Below are 17,695 nucleotides of genomic sequence, written 5' to 3' on the forward strand. Positions count from 1 at the left end.
TGAGAACAATCAACGTAATTTATGATACCGTGACGCCCAAACTGGCAACTGGCTTGTTTTATTTACTTGCCCGACAGGGTGTTTTAGTTGCACCCGGGCCATCGGGCAACCCTTATCGTTGAACCCTGAACTGGTAGATGTTTATTTTAGAAATTCTGAATATGTTCATGTATCGTACATGTCATAACCAAAGAGTTAGGGTCCTATTTTAACGATCTGAGCGCACGGCGTGAAGCGCCTGGTGCAGGTGTGTTTAGGGCGTGTCCAAATCCACTTTTGCTAGTTTGACGGCGTAAACAAGGGTCTGTGCGCCGGGCTCATGGTTCTAAAGGGTTGTACTTAGTGTCTTCATTAATCAGAGGGGTGTTTTGGGCGTAACATGCAATCAACCAATCAGAGATCATCTCCCATTCCCTTTAAAAGCCAGGCGTGTTTGGACCTTGGAGCATTGCTATTATGATGGAGGATTTGCACCGTAATATTTTTATTTGTAATCTTCTGCATGTGTGTGTGTTGCTGTGCGTCCCTGTGTGTGTAACTAGCATAGTGTGCACGCTGTGCACGAGCCTAGGAGCATTTTACTAATGCTCTGTTAAAATAACAATGAAATGCTGCGTTATTGACTTTAGACCAGGTTTTAGTTGGTCAATGGTGCCATCACTTCCCGCTGCCTCAAGATAGCAATACACCCAGAATGCACCTGAACACACCTCCCTGTAAGACCAGCACACCCAGAATGCACCTGAACACACCTCCCTGTAAGACCAGCACGCCCAGAATGCACCTGAACACACCTCCCTGGTCACACAGGTCACACAGGGCCACAGATGGGTTCAGGTGCATTTGCTGTTTAAACGACGTGGGCGCTGGACGGGAAACTGACAATTGCGTCGGCCTTAAACTAGCAAAGACAGTTGTGTCAGGCTTTGCGCTGCACCGGGTGAAAGATAGGGCCCTAAGTTAGTTTGTATGAAAGCAGCATGGTAGTTTTTGGGAGAACTGACCGATGACCTCCAGGTTGATGAAGGCTTCTCCCTGTCCGTGTTTGTTCTTGATTACGACCTTGTAGCGGCCCTCGTCGGCCTTCAGCGGGTCCTTCAGCCGGTACTCGGTGCGGTCGGCCGATGTGTAGATGTTGTCTTTAGGCAGACTCAGATTGTTGTACAGCCAGTCGGCCTCGGCCTGCGGGTAGGCGCTGTACGGGACGGCCATGACGATGGGCTTCCTGGCGTCCGTGACGTAGCTCTGATCTGTGGTCTTTATCTGAGGCACAGCTGGAGGACGGAGAGGAGACAGAGTCAGAGAGGCTACACTGGAAACACCCCAACGCTGGATTCCTGTGTATGTATCTACAATCATGTATTAATCAATGCTTAAAGGGTGACTTTAACCTGGACCGTATTTTCCCACGTTTTTGTATCAAAGTGACTGAAAAACAGTCTTTGAAACTGAAGAACCAAGCTGAAATCACCATCACCAAACTACACCAGACTCCATGTAAATAATCAGGACTATCATTGTAAAACACACTTCATTCAAAGTGGACAGAAACTAAATCAAACTACCAAAAGCCGTCTTGGTTCATCTTTCCACTGTTCCAACAATCACCACTCTGGTTTCGTTGAAATAAACCCTTAATTCACCCATTTACATGTGGAAATATGCTGCTCTATACACACTAAAAGTCCTGATTATTTACATGGAGTCTGGTGGAGATATGCTCGCTCTATACACGCTAAAAGTCCTGATTATTTACATGGAGTCTGGTGGAAATATGCTGGCTCTATACATGCTAAAAGTCCTGATTATTTACATGGAGTCTGGTGGAAATATGCTGGCTCTATACATGCTAAAAGTCCTGATTATTTACATGGAGTCTGGTGGAAATATGCTGGCTCTATACACGCTAAAAGTCCTGATTATTTACATGGAGTCTGGTGGAAATATGCTGGCTCTATACACGTTAAAAGTCCTGATTATTTACATGGAGTCTGGTGGAGATATGCTGGCTCTATACATGCTAAAAGTCCTGATTATTTACATGGAGTCTGGTGGAGATATGCTGGCTCTATACACGCTAAAAGTACTGATTATTTACATGGAGTCTGGTGTAGTTTGGTGATGGTGATTTCGGGGCTGTTTCATGTTAAACTAAAATAATCTTACTCTTTAACTAAAAGGTCTATCTCTGTAGGGATCCATCCCATAATGTTGTCAGACACTTAGAATAATAATCTGAGTCTGTCAGCAGCAACAACAGAACTTTTAGTGGACGCTGACTGATGCTGAACATCTGTCCTGTAGGGTTACATTACAGCCCAGTTCACAGCTGCTGGTTACAGCGTTCCAGCTCAATACTGGACCAATTTCAAAGATTATGTTCACATTAGTTACCAAAGCATCGGACAATATGGTCCAAGTTGAAGTTACCCTTCCAAAATCTTGGTGTTTTGACGCTCTTACCTGCCAGCTCCAGCTTGGCCTTGGCGTCTTTGTCTTTGACCATGAGTCTGTACTCTCCCTGATCTCGCGGGCGGATCTCACAGACCTGCAGTCTGTGGATTTTACCCTCGCTCATCATCTGGTATTTGTCTCCCTGCACGACTGTCATGTTGTTCCTCAACCACTTCACTTCCACTCTGTCCTTGTTGAGCTCCACCTCGAACACCACGTCCGAGCCTGGAGGTTCGAACACGTCCTGTGGCGGTCTGACGATCTCCACCGGTGTCTCTGCGGGCAGGAAGAGGTTCACAAGGATGTCAGTTACAACAGGAAGTGGCTTATACTGAAGAGAAAAAAGTGGTGAGCAGAATGTGCAGAAGCTCACCTTCCACGAAGAGCCTGGCTCTGGATCTCTTGTCCTCCACACCGCAGGCGTATTCACACTCATCATCCGGTCTGCACTCCTTGATACGCAAGGTGCACATCTTTCCCTGTTTCTCAAATTTGTATCTGGGAAAACAAACAGGAAGGGAGCTTTGAGTTGATGATAAAGCCTAAGCTCAGCTCTAACGTTAGCATAATAATTTTACAGAGTGATTTACCAGACAAAGCAAGGCAAAAACAGGATATCCTGAGGTCAATATAACAACAGAGAGCTAATCAAAGACGCAAAACTACGGAAGACCTGGAAGGCAAACTTAAGGTTAGATTTGGACCATGCTTAGATTATAAACTTCCTTAAGTTTAGGTTGAGATAAAGTTGAGATAATAAACTTAAAGGTGCAGTAGGTAAGCCTTATGAAACTAACTTTCTGTCATATTTGCTGAAACTGACCCTATGTTCCAGTAGAACTACATGAAGCAGGTCATTGAAAAATTATCCAGCTCCTCTGGCTCCACCTACAGCCTGGAGAGAGATTTGGAAAAATTCACCGCTCCCTGTTCAGATGCACCAATTAGGGCCAGGGGGAGTGTCTAACTGTTCAGATGCACCAATCAGGGCCAGGGGGAGTGTCTAACTGTTCAGATGCACCAATCAGGGCCAGGGGGAGTGTCTAACTGCGTGACAATCACTGCTCAGGCACACGCATTCATTCTCCCCTGTGGGGAGAGGGGCTTAGGAGACCGTTTGGGCTTTAGCAAAAAGAGGGGAGGGACTGAGAAGTTGTCGATGTTCAAATTCTTTGGCTAAGTCCTGGATCTTCACAATCCTACCTACAGCACCTTTAAATTTAAGTTTGGATAAAGTTTAGATAAACTTAAGTTTAAGTTCGGATAAAGAAGAGATAGTAAACTTAAGTTTAAGTTCGGATAAAGAAGAGACAGTAAACTTAAGTTTAAGTTTAGATAAAGTTTAGATAAACTTAAGTTTAAGTTTGGATAAAGAAGAGATAGTAAACTTAAGTTTAAGTTCGGATAAAGAAGAGATAGTAAACTTAAGTTTAAGTTTGGATAAAGAAGAGATAGTAAACTTAAGTTTAAGTTTAGATAAAGTTAGATAAAGTTGGAGACGACAGAGTGACTTTGGTTGTCTGGCTATAAAACACAAATAAAGTTCTGAGTGTTTGGATAGTTTGGTCCACCAATCAGAGTTTCGGAAAGACGTACCTCGGTCCTTCTCTGATCTCGCGTCCGTTTCTGTACCACTTGGCGTCTGCTTTCTCTTTGGTGAGCTTGCACGTGAACACGGCGTCCTCAAACTCGGTGATGGTCTGGTCCTTGAGGTGCGCGCTGAAGTCAGTGGGCGCCTCGCTGATGATCAGCTCGGCCGCTGACTTGTTGTCCCCGGCCATGGCTGTGTACTCGCCCTCGTCCGCCAGCGTGCAGTCCTTGATGGTCAGCGTGTGCTTGTCTTTGTCCACTCGGTAGACGATGCGTTTGCTGAAGACGATCTCCTGGCCGGCCTTCGTCCACTTCAGCGTGGCGTTGGGCCGGTTGACCTTACAGGAGAAGCTGACCGTCTTCTTCTCCTGGGTGTCGATGTCTTCCAGAGGAACCACGATCCTCAAACTCTCCTCTGAACAACACAGAACATCCCAAATGTCAATACTTTTAATAGAGGCATGCACTGGGTCGCATCAGCTGGGTGTAAGTCTTTCTTTTTTTATACTCTGGGTATATCAATATATATAATGTATTGAGTATCTCAATATATTGACTTAGTATCTCAGAATATAATCCAAGAATCTCAAAGTAATGATAAACTTTAAAATATTGACTTAGAATCTCAATACGTATATTGACTTTATATCTCATAATATTGACTCAGTATCTCAATATATTGACTAAATATCTCAGAATATAATCAAGAATCTCAAAGTAATGAGAAAATTTAAAATATTGACTCAGAATCTCAAAATATTGACTTAATATCTCAAAATATTGACTAAGTATCTCAGAATATATACTAAGAATCTCAAAGTAATGATAAACTTTAAAATATTGACTTAGTATCTCAAAATATTGACTTAGTATCTCAATATATTGACTTAATATCTCACAATATTGACTTAGTATCTCAATATATTGACTAAATATCTCAAAATATAAACTAAGAATCTCAAAGTAATGATAAACTTTAAAATATTGACTTAGTATCTCAACATATTGACTTAGTATCTCAACATATTGACTTAGTATCTCAAAATATTGACTTAGTATCTCAACATATTGACTTAGTATCTCAACATATTGACTTAGTATCTCAATATTGACTTAGTATCTCAACATATTGACTTAGTATCTCAAAATATTGACTTAGTATCTCAACATATTGACTTAGTATCTCAACATATTGACTTAGTATCTCAACATATTGACTTAGTATCTCAACATATTGACTTAGTATCTCAAAATATTGACTTAGTATCTCAACATATTGACTTAGTATCTCAATATATTGACTTAGTATCTCAACATATTGACTTAGTATCTCAACATATTGACTTAGTATCTCAACATATTGACTTAGTATCTCAAAATATTGACTTAGTATCTCAATATATTGACTTAGTATCTCAATATATTGACTTAGTATCTCAAAATATTGACTTAGTATCTCAATATATTGACTTTATATCTCAGAATATAAACTAAGAATCTCAAAGTAATGATAAGATTTAAAATATTGACTTAGTATCTCAACATATTGACTTAGTATCTCAATATATTGACTAAATATCTCAAAATATAAACTAAGAATCTCAAAGTAATGATAAACTTTAAAATATTGACTTAGTATCTCAACATATTGACTTAGTATCTCAACATATTGACTTAGTATCTCAAAATATTGACTTAGTATCTCAACATATTGACTTAGTATCTCAAAATATTGACTTAGTATCTCAAAATATTGACTTAGTATCTCAACATATTGACTTAGTATCTCAACATATTGACTTAGTATCTCAATATATTGACTTAGTATCTCAAAATATTGACTTAGTATCTCAATATGTTGACTTTATATCTCAGAATATAAACTAAGAATCTCAAAGTAATGATAAAATTTAAAATATTGACTTAGTATCTCAACATATTGACTTAGTATCTCAATATATTGACTTAGTATCTCAATATATTGACTTAGTATCTCAACATATTGACTTAGTATCTCAATATATTGACTTAGTATCTCAAAATATTGACTTAGTATCTCAACATATTGACTTAGTATCTAAACATATTGACTTAGTATCTCAATATATTGACTTAGTATCTCAAAATATTGACTTAGTATCTCAACATATTGACTTAGTATCTCAACATATTGACTTAGTATCTCAAAATATTGACTTAGTATCTCAAAATATTGACTTAGTATCTCAACATATTGACTTAGTATCTCAACATATTGACTTAGTATCTCAAAATATTGACTTAGTATCTCAATATATTGACTTAGTATCTCAACATATTGACTTAGTATCTCAACATATTGACTTAGTATCTCAAAATATGACTTAGTATCTCAATATATGACTTAGTATCTCAAAATATTGACTTAGTATCTCAACATATTGACTTAGTATCTCAACATATTGACTTAGTATCTCAACATATTGACTTAGTATCTCAAAATATTGACTTAGTATCTCAACATATTGACTTAGTATCTCAATATATTGACTTAGTATCTCAATATATTGACTTAGTATCTCAAAATATTGACTTAGTATCTCAATATATTGACTTTATATCTCAGAATATAAACTAAGAATCTCAAATTAATGAGAAAATTTAAAATATTGACTCAGAATCTCAATATACTGACATAGTGTCCAAGCACACAACGTAATCTTTCTCATAGGACTTACTTACTTAAAGGTGCAGTGAGCGATGCTGCGCAAGGATTGTTGATATTTGAACTCAACTGCCAAACAAAAACAAATACACCCCAACCCTGTTCCCTGCAGTTTCTCTATGTTCTTATTTATTGTACGTTAAGTCTGTTCCCGTTGACCTGGACGTGTCGGCGTGCACCACTGACCTTTGACGGCGAGTTTGCAGGAGCTCTTGGCCTGCTCTCCTCTCTGATTGGTCAGGTTGATGCTGTAGTTGGACTCGTCTCCCTTCTGGGCGTCTTTGATCCTCAGAGAGAACACGTTGTCTCTCTGGACCATCACATACTTGCTGCTCTCGAATATGGTCTCCTCGTTCTTCAGCCACTTGGCCTTGGCTCCCTCTGTGTTCACCTCGCAGTTCAGGACCACTTCCTGTCCTTCTTTGGCCTCCGTGTCCTTCAGCGGCGTGATCACCTTCAGTTTCTCTGCAGGATACAGAACGGCACAAGCACTGCTGAGCGGGAACACTTTACTCACACAGCGTTCAAGTCAAAAAAACTAAACTTCAGCTAGAATGTGACGACATTAAAACACTTATCTTTTTATTTATTTGGTAATTAGATATAGAGAGCTGATATTTTTCTTAATAAGATGAGATAAAACTTTATTTTTCCAGAGGGACATTGTTGTGCATCCCACAGCCCTATGTTCCCACAGCCCTATGTTCCCACAGCCCTATGTTCCCACAGCCATATGTTCTCACAGTCCTATGTTCCCACAGCCCTATGTTCCCACAGCACTATGTTCCCACAGCCCTATGTTCCCACAGCCATATGTTCTCACAGTCCTATGTTCCCACAGCCCTATGTTCCCACAGCACTATGTTCCCACAGCCATATGTTCCCACAGTCCTATGTTCCCACAGCCCTATGTTCTCACAGTCCTATGTTCCCAGGGTTAGGGGTTAGGGTAAGTTACCAGATTCAGCTAAAAGCTACATTCCATCTGTAGTCCCTTGCTAATGGATATAGGTAATAGGTTGGGTGTAATTGGCTACCAAATTGGGAGAACATACGGCCTAATGTTGGAAAAAATCTTAGAAATGTGGGAACATAGGCACGCTCCCACGGTGTGGTGTGTTGCAGGTAAGATAACATTTAGGTGTTGTAAGTATCTGACTCCCTGTAGGCGGGGCTTACCGAGCACGGTGAGGTCGGCGCTGGCTCTGGTGGCTCCGATCATCACCGTGTACGCTCCCTCGTCTCGGAGCTCGCAGGTCCTGATGACCAGCGTTCGCCTCTTCCCGTCGCTGACCATCTGGTACTTGTCTCCCGCCTGCAGCTCCACGTCGCCTCTCATCCATTTCACATCGTAGGTTTCCTTGGAGACGGAGCAAGTGAACTCCGCCTTCTCGCCCTCCACCGCCTCCTGGCTCTGGGGCCGCGAGATGAACTCTGCAGCCAGCTCTGGGACACCGCGAGGGAATCCAACGTAAGTAAGAGTAACGTACGGAGTAATATACAGAATGAAATATAGAATATTAAACGAGTAATGTACAGAATAAAGTACGGAGCAACGTACAGAAGGACTTTAAAACAGTGCTGTCCTACTCCAACATGTGTGTGTGTGTGTGTGTGTGTCTCTGTGTGTGTGTGTCTCTGTGTGTGTCTGTGTGTGTGGGTCTAAGTGTGTGTGTGTGTGTGTGCGTGTGTGTGTGTGTATCAATGTGTGTGTGTCTCTGTGTGTGTCTGTGTGTGTGTGTGTGTGTGTGTGTGTGTGTGTCTGTCTGTGTGTGTGTGTGTGTGTGTGTGTCTCTGTGTGTGTGTGTGTGTGTGTGTGTATGTGTGTCTGTCTGTGTGTGTGTGTGTGTGAGTGTCTCTGCATGTGTGTGTGCATGCGTGCGTGTGTGTGTGTGTGTGTGTGTCTGTCTGTGTGTCTCTGTGTGTGTGTGTGTGTCTGTGTGTCTGTGTGTCTGTGTGTCTCTGTCTGTGTGTGTGTGTGTGTGTGTGTGTCTCTGTCTGTGTGTGTGTGTGAGTGTCTCTGCGTGTGCATGCGTGTGTGTGTGTGTGTGTGTGTGTGTGTGTCTGTCTGTGTGTGTGTGTGTGTGTGTGTGAGTGTGTGTGTCTGTCTGTCTGTCTGTGTGTGTGTGTGTGTCTGTCTGTGTGTGTGAGTGTCTGTCTGTCTGTGTGTGTGTGTCTGTGTGTCTGTGTGTGTGTGAGTGTCTCTGTGTGTGTGTGCGTGTGTCTGTGTGTGTGTGTCTGTGTGTGTGTGTGTCTGTGTGTGTGTGTGTGTGTCTGTGTGTGTGTGCGTGTGTCTGTGTGTGTGTGCGTGTGTGTCTGTTATTACGAGAAGCTTCAGAGCACGATCAGGAATAATCAGAAACTGAATCAGCAGCCAATAGGGCAGTACAATATATCGTCTTTTTTATCGTCATGGCGATACCAACTGGTGCAGTAAACACATCGCCGAAGACACTCCGATCTTTTCCTCATATCGTGCAGCCCTACAGCCAACATCTTTAGTTTCCCTCTTCCCTCACCGTTAATCTTGAGGTTCCCGGAGGTTTTGATGCTGGGACTCAGCCTGCAGTTGTACTCTCCGGCGTCGGCCATCTTCAGGTCCTGGATGAGGAGGATCCTCCTCTTCCCGTCCACGATCTGCTCGTAGCGGCCGCCCTCGGGCAGCTCCTCGTCGCCGCGGTACCAGGTCACGTCGGCGCTGGGTTTGGAGATCTCGCAGATCAGCTTCACGCTGTCCGTCTCCGTTCCCTCCACGTTGGACAGGTTCTTGCTGAACCTCGCCTCCTCCTCTGCAACACACGGAGCCAAGAAACATCACATCTCAACTCAAACCTCTGTGACCAGCAGTGGAGGAAGTATTCAGATCCTTTACTGCAGTAAAAGTACTAATACCACACTGTAAAAATAGCTGTTAAAGTCCTGCAGTGGAAATGTTACTTAAAGTGTTCATATTATGCTCATTTTCAGGTTCATAATAGTATTTAGAGGTTATATCAGAATAGGTTTATGTGGTTTAATTATCAAAAAACACCATATTTTAGTTGTACTGCACATTGCTGCAGCTCCTCTTTTCACCCTGTGTTCAGGTCTCTGTTTTAGCTACAGAGTGAGACCTCTCACTGCTGTAACATCTTTGTTGGCAGTCGCACATGCTCAGTACCTAGGTAAGGACTACTAGCCAGTCAGAAGCAGAGTATGAGGGCGTGCCCTGACAGTACCTAGGTAAGGACTACTAGCCAGTCAGAAGCAGAGTATGAGGGCCCTGACAGTACCTAGGTAAGGACTACTAGCCAGTCAGAAGCAGAGTATGAGGGCGTGCCCTGACAGTACCTAGGTAAGGACTACTAGCCAGTCAGAAGCAGAGTATGAGGGCATGCCCTGACAGTACCTAGGTAAGGACTACTAGCCAGTCAGAAGCAGAGTATGAGGGCGTGTCATGCTAGCAGCTAGGTGAGCATTATAACGTGTGTTCCAAAGTGACCACGTTTGTCTCTGAAGTAAAGGCTGGACTACAGTAGAGCTGTTTGGAGCAGTTTGTGAACAGTGTTTTCTGTTGGAGATGGTGAGTCCCTTTGGTGTGGACTTTGGACATTTTCACTTTGTTAACCTAAAAAGATATATAACAGAATAAAGGAAAGGGAAAAGCCAAAAAGCATAATATGAGCACTTTAAGTAAAACCATATACAGCACTTATTTGGCTTTCTGTTTATGACATAACAGCGTTTCTTTACCACAGTACTGGTGTAAATGTACTAAGTTACATTCCACCTCTGCCAAATATCAACAATAAAATAAAGCTAAGTGAGTTGTAAACGTATGAAGAACAGGCTCCTGATGTTCTGGTTTTCTTACCGACGACAGTGAGCATGCCGGAGGATTTGGAGGTCTTGGCGTCACATTCGTATTCCGCCTCGTCGTCGAACACAGACTTGTGGACGATGAGGATGTGTTGGCGACCCTGAGCGATAATTTCATACTTCTTCCCCTTTCTGATTTCACTTCCATCTTTAAACCAGCGGACCTGCGAGACGCCAGGCAGACAGAGAAGATGTCAGAGAGGTTTAAGAAAGGGAAACGGTCACTATAAATTTGAAGTTTATCCGGACAAAACGGATGCTCACTTTGACGTCCTCTCTGGAAACTTGGCATTCAAACCTGGCGGATTCCTTCTCTTTGACCTCGACATCATGGAGCGGCTTCGTGAACTCGACATGTGGAGCTGTGGACACACACACACACACACACACACACACACACACACACACACACACACACACACACACACACACACACACACACACACACACACGTTAGCCTTTCAGAAAGGAGAGACACTTTGTTGTACAGTACAGGCATATATTGACACATAATCCACAACACAAACATTGACCCGGACATCTACAGCACTATTTATCTAAAGCAGGGGTGTCAAACTCAAGGCCCGAGGGCCAAATCCGGCCCCTCGCAGGTTTTGATCCGGCCCGCATTTCAATTTCGGTTCACAATAAATTTAGGCCCACCTTGTTTTTCCAAAGTTTTTGCATTTCTGATGCCTTTTCCGGTGGTTTATGCACTTTTTAAAAAATGCTTTAAGGACTTTGTTTTAACGGTTTTGACGCTTTACTCAATGTTTTACCACGTTTTCGGAAGTGTTTGTCACTTTCTGATGTTTTTGTCACTTTTTCAGACAATTTTGATGCTTTCTTTTGGCGCTTTTTTCAACGTATTTGTCGTTGGCTGAGGAACTTTTTTGCCAAACTTTTTTGGGGCTTTATGAGGCACAAAATGGAAGTGAGAAGACTATACTACATACAGTCAAAATATTTGACTTTTTCTCTTAAATAAACACGTCAATAATCTCTACATGTCTGGCCCTCGATGTGATTCTCATTTTCCAGTGTGGCCTTCTGGGAAACTGAGTTTGACCCCCTTGATCTAAAGCATAACATACACACATTAATAAATAGAATACAGTAAGAGTATATTGCACAATGTCATAAATAAATAAAACTACTGCACGTTACTTCACATCTATTCCTTCAGTCATACCCCTCCCTACATCTTATTTAATTGGGTTATCGCCATGGGAATGAATGAGTTTTTTGCTCGGTTGGTTCTGCCGTTAGGATATCTATATCTACGACCAGAAGGGAGCGGCTCAAACTCCACTGACAGTGGATGGGTTGGATCCATGCAGACCTTGTCTGCCTTCTGTGCCAATCTGGAGATATAGTTGGTACAGGTCTACCTGTTGCTTAGGCTGTTCAGAACTCTGCAAGGCTTTTAACAAAAGAGCACACATCACGCCTGTTTTAGCAGCACTTCACTGGTCACCAGTCCAGTATAGAACTCAATTTAAAATCCTGGTTCTTACTTTTAGAGCCCTGCACGGTCAAGTTTCTACCTACATATCTGACTTCATTCAGCTTCACACTCCCACCCGGGGTCTGAGGTCATTAGCTCAGAGGCTATTAGTGGTTCCTCACACTCATTTTAAAACTAGAGGGGATCGATCTTTCCAGGCAGTGGCGTCTAGGCTGTGGGATGTCTTGCCTCCCTTTCTGCGTTGTGTGAATTCTGTTGAATCTTTTAAAAAGCAACTGAAGACTCTGCTCTTCAAGGGTTTCTTAAGGTTGTTTATTATGTTTTATATTTGTATTTAATTTTCTTGTATTTTAATTTGTTGTACTGTTGTACTATTGTGAAGCACTTTGTGATTTTTTATATGTGAAATGTGCTATATAAATAAACTCTACTTACTTACTTACCAATGATTTTTCCACAGCTTTTAACATTCTTCCCCAATTTGTTGCTATGGGTAATTTTTGAATGTCCATACCAGCATACAATACAGTAGGAGAGAATACTCTCGATAAAGACGTTGTACTTGTACTTCATTGTCATTGATCATCAGGATATCTTACGCTGTGTTCACACCCAACGCAAAGAGGATTTTTGCTAGGGGTGCACGATTCAGAAAATGTTCAAGATTCGATTCAAAAATCGATTTTCGATTCAAAAACGATTCTCAATTAAAAAAATCACAGTCATCAAATTCACAGTATGTAAATGCCGTTACTGTTCCCATTTAATTGCAGGAGATATACAATAAAAAAAAGAATAAATAAATAAATAAATAATAATAATTAAAAATAATTAATTAAAAAATATGAGTTGATTTTGAATCGGTAGAGCTTGAATCGTGAATTGATTATTTTTTTTGCACACCCCTAATTTTTGCCTTGTTTTATACGTGCAAGTTTGAGTATCCATTGTTCCAAGACAAAAACACACAACAACAGCGACAACCAAAAAAAGCCACCCTGAGAAAAACAGAAAGCCATTATAACGTCCTCGGCTGTACTCACGTTCAACGTTGAGGAAGCAGGAGGTTTTGAAGCCTTTGGCGTCACAAGCGTACGTCTTGGAGTCGTCCAGAGTGCAGTTGTGGATGATCAGCGCTCTCTTGCGGCCGTCGATGATCATCTCGTACTTTTTGGTCTTCCTGATGTCCTGTCCGTCCCTGAACCATCGCACCTCTGCGTTCTCTCTGGAAACTTCGCACTCGAGTGTGGCGGTCGCTTCCTCCTCTACCGTCTGGTCCTCCAGAGGCTTCGTGAAATCCACCGCTGGTTCTGAACGCACACACAAAAAAACACACAGGATGGTTGTTGTTTGGATACTTTTACACCGCTACGTTTGGTTTAAAAAGAAATATCTTCTGCTGCATTTCCCCCTCTCATTCCCCCTGCTCTGGCGTTTCCCCCCCTCTCATTCCCCCTGCTCTGGCGTTTCCCCCTCTCATTCCCCCTGCTCTGGCGTTTCCCCCTCTCATTCCCCCTGCTCTGGCGTTTCCCCCTCTCATTCCCCCTGCTCTGGTGTTTCCCCCTCTCATTCCCCCTGCTCTGGTGTTTCCCCCTCTCATTCCCCCTGCTCTGGCGTTTCCCCCTGTCATTCCCCCTGCTCTGGCGTTTCCCCCTCTCATTCCCCCTGCTCTGGCGTTTCTCCCTCTCATTCCCCCTGCTCTGGTGTTTCCCCCTCTCATTCCCCCTGCTCTGGCGTTTCCCCCTGTCATTCCCCCTGCTCTGGCGTTTCCCCCTCTCATTACCCCTGCTCTGGCGTTTCTCCCTCTCATTCCCCCTGCTCTGGTGTTTCCCCCTCTCATTCCCCCTGCTCTGGTGTTTCCCCCTCTCATTCCCCCTGCTCTGGCCTTTTTAACTTGATACAAAGCTCTTTGGTTGGAAGATTCGGACGCGGTCGTCTTGTCAGAAAAGATCTTACCTTTGACGATGAGGTTGGCCTCGGTCTGGAAGTCTTTGGCGACCAGTTTAATTTGTCCGGCTTCGTTCAGCTTGACGTCCCTCAGAGTCAGGCTGTGGACTTTAGCCTCCGACTTCAACACCACCTGTTCAACAGAGTCAGAGTCACCGTCTGCAGAGCAACAGTCATGTTTTTTAACGTTTTTGTCACTTTGTGACTTTTTTGGATGTTTTTGATGCTATTTTTGCTTTTGCATGATTCTTTGTGGAGAAACTCAGTTTTACAGAGTTGTGTAGTCGAGTGTTAGTCAACTAAATATTTCTTTATTTGAGTCCGGCCCTACTATTTTTATTCTCCCCAGGTCAACGGGAGATCCTTAACTTCGTGCATTGCTTCATATTACATTAAAAAGACAACATGATATCATGACTTTGCATAAACATACACGCCCACTTTCTTAAGCCAAGTGGTGTGTTATCTGTACGCATTTTGAGCTATCCGCGTGCATGTCTACGCTCTATACAGCGGCCGTAAACATACATACTTGGCGTGTTATCGTGAGAAGAAAATGACGGTTGAGTTTAGGAAACGTGACACGCGGGACACAATCCTAGGTGAAAGTCCTGTGTCATCCTCCACCCCGACCAACCTCCCTACGTGGATTTTCGCTCTTTCATACTACTCGCTACGGTGTAAATTCACACGCAAGGTAATGTAAGTCAATGGAGGCCAAACGGCATTGATAAACATGCTAAAAAGCGAGTATGCGTCTTGATAACACGCCAATAATGGCATACGAATTGGCATAAGCCATTTCATGAAATCAGTCTGAAAAAAAAAGTTTAAAACCAGTTGATTATTCCAAATAAAGTAGTGTAAAGTGTATAGAGTTTCAAGCGGATGAGTTTCAGTTCATCAGACAAAAGTAAGAACCTTATATTGTCCTTCCCTGAACAATGAGTCAACACAAAGTCAGAGATTTGGGGCATTTATTCCCTATTTATTCCCTATAGTGTACCTGCCAGATCTACAGCGTTCACTCAAGACTCAATATTGTTTGCAAGGTTTCCAGAGACACAGAGAAGGAGCCAGAGTGAGCATTAGTATTCATAAAGACCTTAACTAAATATTCAAAGAAAAATAAGTTTGTATTTGCTTGATCCCTCAAAATCAGAACAGTTCATTTTAAGATCCTAAATGAGATCTAAACTTGCAAAGAATAAAAGGAAAATGAAGGTAAGTGAACTTTTTAATCCAGAGAGTCTAAAAAAAAATTCTTATACTATTTGTCTTTTGGTTTGGGAATTTATGTTTATTTTCGGGTCCACAGTGTTTTATGATCAATGAATGATCATTTTCTGTGATGTTGAGACAACACAGAGTCTTTTTTGGAGAGAGATTTTGGGGGATGTGTTTCCCTCAAGTGTGCCTGCAAGGTCTACAGCGTACACGCAGGACTTAACCCTCCCGTTGTCCTCGCCGTTTACAAAAACTTTCTATATCAGAACAACGAAAAAAGTGACAAATGTTGGAAAAAGCTACAAAAACGCTGAAAAAAGTGACAAAAAAAACATCAAAAACATCGCCAAAGGTGACAAAAAAACTTGATCAAAAAGTGATAAAAAATTGGAAAAAAATCGACAAAAACGTCGAGAAAAGTGTAGAAAAACAACAACAAAATGTTGAAATTTCGACCCAGAAAAACCCAAAGTTGCAGGTCGACGGGACGACAACACGAGGGATATTAACGTTGTCTGCGAGGATTACGAGACTCCGAGCTGAATTGAGAGTGAAGTTTTTGGGTCTCAGGTCTGCAGCACATGCAGGATCCGTCAGCTGAGCCCTGACAGCTCAAACGAACGCAGGCAGCTGCTTTCCTTCCCCCGATTTAAATATTTCGACCTTTGACACCCGAGGGCTGATTTTAACACACGTCCACAGACTGTATTTCACACAGAGCCACCGAAACAGAACTCGGCCAAGAGGAATTAAACATATGGTGTTGATCATGTCTGAGAAACCATTACAATTATCTCTATCATCTTATCTCTTGAACCAAGATTATTTCTGCTTTACAGATTAACCACTAGAAGTTCTTTTTACGGTCTTTTAGCGTACATTTTATTTAATAATGATCTTGTCTCTCTCAGAGAGAGAGTGTGAAGTACTTTCAGCAGAATACTTTTCAATGCTGACGAGTTTAAAAAGTCTGTTTGGGTGTGGCCGGGTTGGATCAGTGGGTAGAGCAGGCGCACATATACTGAGAGGTTTATGCCTTGACGCAGAGGTCCAGGGTTTGAATCCGATCTGTGACTATTTCCTGCAGACTCCCCAGACTAATGCTCAATCTTAAAAAGATTGAGCATTAGTCTGGTGATAGCCAGACTAGTACAACCCGTCAATACATGTTAAGCTCACCAATACAGTAGAAAAAAGTTTCTTGTTTTTGCCAATTTCTAACCAGTTATAGATAATTAAATGTTAATGCTTCTGAGTGTAGGAAGTAAATTAGGATTGCAACGGATTAAAATAAAAGGTAGGAAAGTTTCGGTAACACTATACTTGAAGGTATCTACATAAGAGTGTCATGACACATGAACCCTACCCCTAACAGCCTTTTTACGGTCCTGTGGCGGCTCCACGCAGAGCTTTCTCCGTAGCCTACGTAAGTGGCCTGATGTTTATACTTGTGCACTGGTGTGTGTGTCGAGCCGGCATGTGTCTGTCTGTGTGTGTGTGTGTGTGTGTGTGTGTGTGTGTGTGTTCTTGTTTAACTACATTCGTGGGGTCCAAAAACCGGGAGTCCAGTATACTTGTGGGGTCCCGACAGCTTTGTAGGGCCAAAATGCTGGACCCCACAAGTTTAAAGGGCTGTTTGAGGGTTAAGACTTGGTTTTAGGATTAGGGTTAGAATTAGGTTATGGTTAGGGTGAGGGTAAGGGTTAAGGTTAGGCATTTAGTGGTGATGGTTAAGGTTAGGGTAAGGGGCTAGGGAATGCATTATGTCAATGACGGGTCCCCACAAAGATAGTACCACAAACCTGTGTGTGGGTGGTGGAGTGAGTGAGAGAGTGATGGTGATTATCTTCAGAGTGAGTAGCGACTCTAGAGTCATAGTGAGAGAAACAAAGTGTCTCCTCTGTTCTTTCTGACCACGGTGGTAAATCTGGAGCAGGAGAAGTTAACCCTCTCCTTGATTTCATGTTGTTGATGGAGAAGGAGAACCAGGAAATGAGTCGGGGGGGAAATGCAACGCTACAAGCGTCGCTGTGACGTTTAGTTACATTTTCCGAGAGGTGACGTCAGGCTACGGCGTAGACGCAGAGGGGTCTGCAGGGGTACACAGTCATGACAGTGTCATGTCACTCTTATGTAGATACCTTCAAGTAACCAAAAGTTTCTCAAAGGATTTCATTTTTGATGTATTTCAAGATATGATCTTATTATTTTACTTTATTGATCCCCAGAGGGGAAGTTCAGGTGTTGCCGCAGCACGAGACAGACTGAGTAGAGAAAGAGACGTATATACAGAATAAAATAAAATAAGGAGGTATATACAACTAGGAACAGGAGTAAAAGTACATGAACTTCACAAGAGCAATTGAACACGAGATACGAGGTTAACTCTCGTGTTGTCTTCCCGTCGACCTGCAACGTTTTTGTTTTTCTGGGTCAAAATTTAAAAT

General features: G+C 42.3%; 1 protein-coding gene across 1 annotated transcript in view; it reads right to left on the minus strand.

Annotated features, from left to right (window-relative positions):
- Nucleotides 1–17,695, minus strand: part of ttn.2 (titin, tandem duplicate 2) — a 363,393-nt gene that overhangs the window by 150,834 nt on the left and 194,864 nt on the right. The window contains exons 88-98 of the mRNA XM_036004140.1: nucleotides 14,031–14,154; nucleotides 13,118–13,384; nucleotides 10,871–10,968; nucleotides 10,602–10,770; nucleotides 9,268–9,537; nucleotides 7,928–8,194; nucleotides 6,935–7,213; nucleotides 4,051–4,459; nucleotides 2,828–2,952; nucleotides 2,464–2,730; nucleotides 1,005–1,274 (exon numbers count right to left, since the gene is read on the minus strand). Coding sequence (XP_035860033.1) covers nucleotides 1,005–1,274; nucleotides 2,464–2,730; nucleotides 2,828–2,952; nucleotides 4,051–4,459; nucleotides 6,935–7,213; nucleotides 7,928–8,194; nucleotides 9,268–9,537; nucleotides 10,602–10,770; nucleotides 10,871–10,968; nucleotides 13,118–13,384; nucleotides 14,031–14,154 — 2,545 coding nt within the window. The remainder of the gene's footprint in view (nucleotides 1–1,004; nucleotides 1,275–2,463; nucleotides 2,731–2,827; nucleotides 2,953–4,050; nucleotides 4,460–6,934; nucleotides 7,214–7,927; nucleotides 8,195–9,267; nucleotides 9,538–10,601; nucleotides 10,771–10,870; nucleotides 10,969–13,117; nucleotides 13,385–14,030; nucleotides 14,155–17,695) is intronic.

Source organism: Sander lucioperca, chromosome 8, assembly GCF_008315115.2.
Source record: "Sander lucioperca isolate FBNREF2018 chromosome 8, SLUC_FBN_1.2, whole genome shotgun sequence".
Lineage (NCBI taxonomy): Eukaryota > Metazoa > Chordata > Actinopteri > Perciformes > Percidae > Sander > Sander lucioperca.